Below are 6,000 nucleotides of genomic sequence, written 5' to 3'. Positions count from 1 at the left end.
ATTTTGACAATTAAAATAGTTACTAACACCATCATCAAACAAAAGACACGTACGTCCCCAAAACATTATTTGATAGCATTAGTTTTAACATAGTTAAAAAACTTTGTAACAACCACTCAAACTGTTTACAAGGTGAACCGTTCGCAAAAGTCCGAACAATATAAATATTCTTTTTTATTAAGGTAGTGCAGGAATTGAATAAGCTCGAAGAAGACTGGCCGTTGATTAAAGTGGCTGCGTCGTACGTATATATACAGTCCAGGGGTACTGATCATTGTTAACATCAATATAATATTAGTTAGTTTGAACAACGTTTGAGACATTTTTCATTTTTCAAAGACAATACTTAAATGAACAAAAATGGTTTAGTCAAGAAAATTGAAGTTAGTTCAGTGCATTTTGATACTTTAAAACATGGAAGTCCCGTATACTTGAAAAAAAATGTCGCGCCATAACCTGTGCTAAACAAAATGGCGGAGAGAAGACGAAGGCGAAGCACGGAATGTGTAAGAAAAACATTGCTTTATGCACTAACTTGGACTATGGCTTAAAATTAATCATACATATTCAACGTCCAAAGAAGAAAACTAAATGTAGCTTATACTTTTATGAAAGAAAACTTTCAAGTAGCATGCCTTTGCATCCTTTATTTTTAGACAAAATTTCTTATCATTAGTTTTCGCGATGTTTTTTTTTTTTATGGGGGCAAGGGACAGTAAATCTGGAAGGAAAAAAATACAACCAACCGAAAGGGCTGAAAAAATCACTAAAAATCAGTTCCTTAAAATATCTATGTTTCACTTGCGTGGACGTGTTTCATAGACTAGCAATGCAATGAGATTTTTATAAACCAGACTTTTACACTTAAAATGTCATTTTTTCATAAGAGTTTGTACCCCAGAACAACATGGAAGTGAAAAAAAAAAAAGTTACCACAATACTTATAAAAAATATATACATGCAAATATGGGCGTTTTAAGGCTCATAAAGCCGTTTTTCAAAAATTTAGCCCGAAAACAACCTGATTCCAAAACAATGACATTTATATAAAAATCTGACACAAAAACAATCACACTTGACCCCAGTAGTATATATAGTATAAGAGAGCACTAAAAGTCTATATACCTAGGCCTTTTCTGTTACTCCTTGGTCGTATTCCGGTCACAAATATAGTGTATCAGACAACGCAGCCCTTTTTTTGTAAATTTGGGGAAGGGTACCAGGTCCCTTTTGGAGGGGAAATTTACGTCGCAAAATCATTGTTTGGAGGAATATATTTGCTGAAAAGTTGTTAAAATCAGGACTGAAAATCAAAACTAATTTCATTTTTTTTTGCATGGGGAATTTTTGGCCAAGGTGGGGAAAAAAGTATACTTTTTAGATTGGGGAATGGGGCCGAATTTCGGCCCTAAAATCAGCATAAAAAAAGGCCTGCAACGTGTTTTCAGTAGGCCACAAATATTCAAGTAAATCCCAAAAAAAGTTACTCTATCACTAACTATTGAATGTTGTTTTCATTGGAATATTGTCTAAGATCAGGTTTTATTTGCTGCATTATCAATAAATATCATAGGAAATTATATAAAATTATGGTGTTTTTTTATGTGTGAAAATCTGATGAAACAATCACAGCCAAAACTAAGTTTTTAAGTCCAGTTTTCAATAGAGGGGTTAATTTAGTAACTCTTGAGAAAATTATAATCTTATCCAATGTATTTACAGTCAAACCTGTCTTTAAAGACCACCCTGGGAACTACTAAAAGAGCCAGACTGTTGTATATATTGTGTATGCAGTATAACTTACTGAAGAGTAATATTCAGGGAGACTTTCAGAGTGGTCTTTCTGGAAAGATGCTATTGTTCTGGGGTGGTATTTAGCACAGGTTTGACTGTAAGAATTGTTTTAACTGGAACTGATGGAAAATGCATGCTTTGTAACATGAACAAAAATGATTGTATTAAAAACTCAACTAGAACAAGTTGAACAGCGCTGAAAATGTAATGACTAAAATTATGTATTACAGATTATTCTAATATGGCTTTATGTCATGCTATATTTTGATTCTAGCATTTCTTAATACATTTTTAGCTCGACTATTCGAAGAATAAGTAGAGCTATCCTACTCACCACGGCGTCGGTGTCGGCGTCGGCATCACACCCTGGTTAAGTTTTTCGTACCAGTCCACATTTTGACAAAGTCTTTTGAGGTAAAGCTTTGAAACTTTCAACACTTGTTTACCATCACCATGTCCAGTTATAGGCAAGAGTACATAACTCTGTCAAGCATTTTGACTGAATTATGGCCCCTTTTGACTTAGAAATCTTGGTTAAGTTTTTCGTACCAGTTCATATTTTGACAAAGTCTTTTGAGATAAAGCTTTGAAACTTTCAACACTTGTTTACCATCACCATGTTCAGTTGTAGGCAAGAGTACATAACTCCATCAAGCATTTTGGTTGAATTATGGCCCCTTTTTGACTTAGAAATCTTGGTTAAGTTTTTCGTACCAGTCCACATTTTGACAAAGTCTTTTGAGATAAAGCTTTGAAACTTTCAACACTTGTTTACCATCACAATGTCCAGTTGTAGGCAAGAGTACATAACTCCATCAAGCATTTTGACTGAATTATGGCCCCTTTTGACTTAGAAATCTTGGTTAAGTTTTTCGTACCAGTTTATATTTTGTGTAAAGTGTTTGACATATGGCTTTGAAACTTTTATATCTTGTTCAGTATAATAGTCTCTATCAATAGGCAAGAGTACGTAACTCTCTCATCTTTTTTGGCTGAATTATGGCCCTTTTTGAACTTGGAAATTGGTTCTGTTTTGTAAATGTCCATGTTTTGTCAAGACTATTTGACATATGGCTTTTAAACTTTAAACACTTGTTTATCATTATGATTTCCATCTGTAGGCAAGAATACATAACTCTGACAATTATTTTGACTGAATTATGGCCCTTTTTGGACTTTGAAATTTCTTCAGTTTTTCTTACAAGTCAGCGTTTTGTCAAAACTGTTTGAACTGTGGCTTTGAAACTTTTAACACTAGTTTATCAACATGATTTCCATCTGTAGGCAAGAGTACATAACTCTGTCAACTATTTTGACTGAATTATGGCCCTTTTTGGACTTAGAAATTAGTTAAATTTTTCATATAAGTCCATGGTTTGCCTAACATATAACTTAACATATTTGCCATCATGGTCACACATTGCCATTTAGTGCAAGACTAATCGAAATCCACAAATACAGGAACATTTTTTGTTTAATCCATTTTTTTGTTTAGTCTGAAAATCTATGGAAATATTTTGACCCCATTCTTCAATCAATTCTTCGAATAGTCGAGCGCGCTGTCATCCGACAGCTCTTGTTCCTTTCAACAGTCGATAAAGATTTTAACAATTTGACATTAATGGAACCTTATTATTTTGTCATAACATTCAGTAAATTTCACAAATGGCTTCATTACTGGGTCATGCTAGATTCATGATATAACACATACCAGACAGAGTCATGCAGTCACTGAAGTGAGAGTGTTATGAGACTGGGCCGGGGTGTGGATTGGGAACAACATTTTTTCAATTTATTGTCACTGAAAAAGGTAAAATTAAATGTAAAAAACATGATGTATTTAACATTTTAAATAGTCTTCCATGTATTATGCGTTGTTATTACTGTTTAAGCTAGAATGAACTAGATAAAACTTCCACAAACTTGCTAACTGTTAGAACTTACTAATACTAATACAAGGGGGAACACACAGAAATTATTCAAGCCTAGAGCCAATTCTAACACAAAAAAAATACTTTCAGTCACAGAGTAATTGACACATGGAATGCACTCCCCTCCAGTACAATTGAAGCTCCAACTCTCAACAGTTTCAAATTCAAATCAAGGCTAAATAAGCACTGGTCAGGGCGGTCAAAATTCATAGCTAAGTGCTACAGCCCCTTTCAGTAAAAGTTCTGTATATTGACATAAAGGGTGATAAGACTGTGCTAGGGAACAATGTTCCTTTTTAGAAATTTTATTTATAGATATTTTTAAATGTCAGGCCAGTCTGAACCCAAGCATAGGTGCTATGGTCTTAACTTGTAAAATCTAGACTATATGACTGTGAAGATAAATTATGTTATTTTAAAAAAAACAACAACAAAAACAAACACCAAAATAACTTGTTTTTACTATATAAATGTAACGCAGTCTAATTCAAGCAATGGATACTGTGCCCAAACACGCAATTGATAGTACATACACAAGTATATATTGTATAGACTGTGCTAAATAGCTGTGATTTTTTAACTTTTTAAGAACACACCATTATAAGGAATTTTAACTGTAAATAGTAGTAATATAATATATGTCAGAATGTACATACCAATATTATGACAATTAAATGGAATAGAATAAATATAAAGATAATTCATAATAACCAAAATTAAAATAATTTAGTACCAAATTGGGAAAACAAATACAAATGGGTCTAAGAAGCGACAACGCTCAACATCTAATGATGTTCTGGGCTTCTACTCTACATGAAAGCTGTAAAAAACGTAAATATTTACTACGGCGTAGTTGTTACATAATGGGAACGAAAGTTTATGGTGACGAAACAACTCGACAATTTCTACCCGTGATTTTGTTGCATTCTCTCGTTTACTTTGTTAATTTCTATTTGCATTGTGTAATTTATGTACACTTGCATTTACAACTCCAGTAAAAACACTTACAACTAATTCTGAATGGTATAAAATACTGCAAACTCGATTCAATGTTACGAAATTAATCGTACCGGTGTCAGTAGCAGGTGCGCGTTTTACGTTCGGAACATGAAGAGTTGCCGTTCATGGCTATCTGCACAGGCTTCAGAAAATGACAAAATACTACTCTTTTACTGTGGTTTCCGTTGGGAAACTATGTTTTTTTAAGTAGAACAATGATCGATATACCTCCTAAAGCCAGAAATTTCCGCGAAAGGCACAGTTTTCACAAATTTCCGACTTGATGAAAACTTTATATAATGATTTGTTTATGTTTTTGCGCAATAATTTACAAAGAGGTACCATTTCCCGCTGCGGACTTCTTTTTTCTCCATATATGGCACGGTGGTTCCCAGCTTTTTGCATGTTTTATAAGCGAAATCGACCGTAAGAAATGATACCAAAAATGAGGTCAGCCAAAAATAGTACGGGAAAAACACTACGCCAGCGCCACCTAGCGGAGTTTGCATTGCTACATAGACCCGTCTCTATAGACCCGTCTCTATTTTCTGAAACCAGTATACTCCTTTCTCATGGTACCGGGGCTTCCATGATACCGGTGTAAACAGTTTTCTCGCGAGACTTTTATGTTAGCCCCACCTACTGGATGTTGACATAATTAGCAGAGTAAACCGGAAGCCACTCTTCCATGTCGCACATTTTTTTTGTGAAAATGGAAGGATTACTGGTGATTTATTTACCTTTTAATACCACATTTGCGCCGGTACGAAAATACATTTATTAAATGTGAAGTACCTTAACGGGAAGAAGAAGAAGTAATAAAAAACATCTAAAACATGATTTTTTCACCTTTGGTCCCCAACCCATGTGTCAAAAAAACATCTATATCTCCTGTAAACAATGTTTATCATCTTGAATTTTTAGCGAAAATATCGTCTGACAGAATGCTGATGACGTCACCAAACCGGAAGCCATGTTGTTTTTATATTTAGGTCATTTCTTAGAAATGAAAGTATGGCAAGCTGTTAAGGCAAAATTAATGGAATTACAGTAATATGCAAAATACAATGATACCCAATTAAGCCCCAGTTGATATATATATGGGTCTGTCATTTAAAAAAGATTTTAATGTATACTCTCACAAGATAACTTTGCTAGTCTTTAATATGGTAGCTGGTGAAATTCTTGCCAAAATTTTTGACTTAGATAGATCTAGGTCTAAAAGAAAAGATCTAGATATCACTTGGAAAAAGTATATCTTTGGTAATATGCACCC

General features: G+C 33.9%; 1 protein-coding gene across 1 annotated transcript in view; it reads left to right on the top strand.

The window, feature by feature from the left end:
• The first annotated feature begins 403 nt into the window (after positions 1-403).
• Positions 404-6,000, top strand: part of LOC123537918 (protein CASC3-like) — a 32,055-nt gene continuing 26,458 nt past the window's right edge. Inside the window, exon 1 of the mRNA XM_045321840.2 lies at positions 404-506. Coding sequence (XP_045177775.2) covers positions 471-506 — 36 coding nt within the window. The 5' untranslated portion in view covers positions 404-470. The remainder of the gene's footprint in view (positions 507-6,000) is intronic.

Source organism: Mercenaria mercenaria, chromosome 18 (genome assembly GCF_021730395.1).
Source record: "Mercenaria mercenaria strain notata chromosome 18, MADL_Memer_1, whole genome shotgun sequence".
Lineage (NCBI taxonomy): Eukaryota > Metazoa > Mollusca > Bivalvia > Venerida > Veneridae > Mercenaria > Mercenaria mercenaria.
Note: the sequence above shows the minus strand (reverse complement) of the source record. Positions and strands in the feature narration are given on the sequence as shown.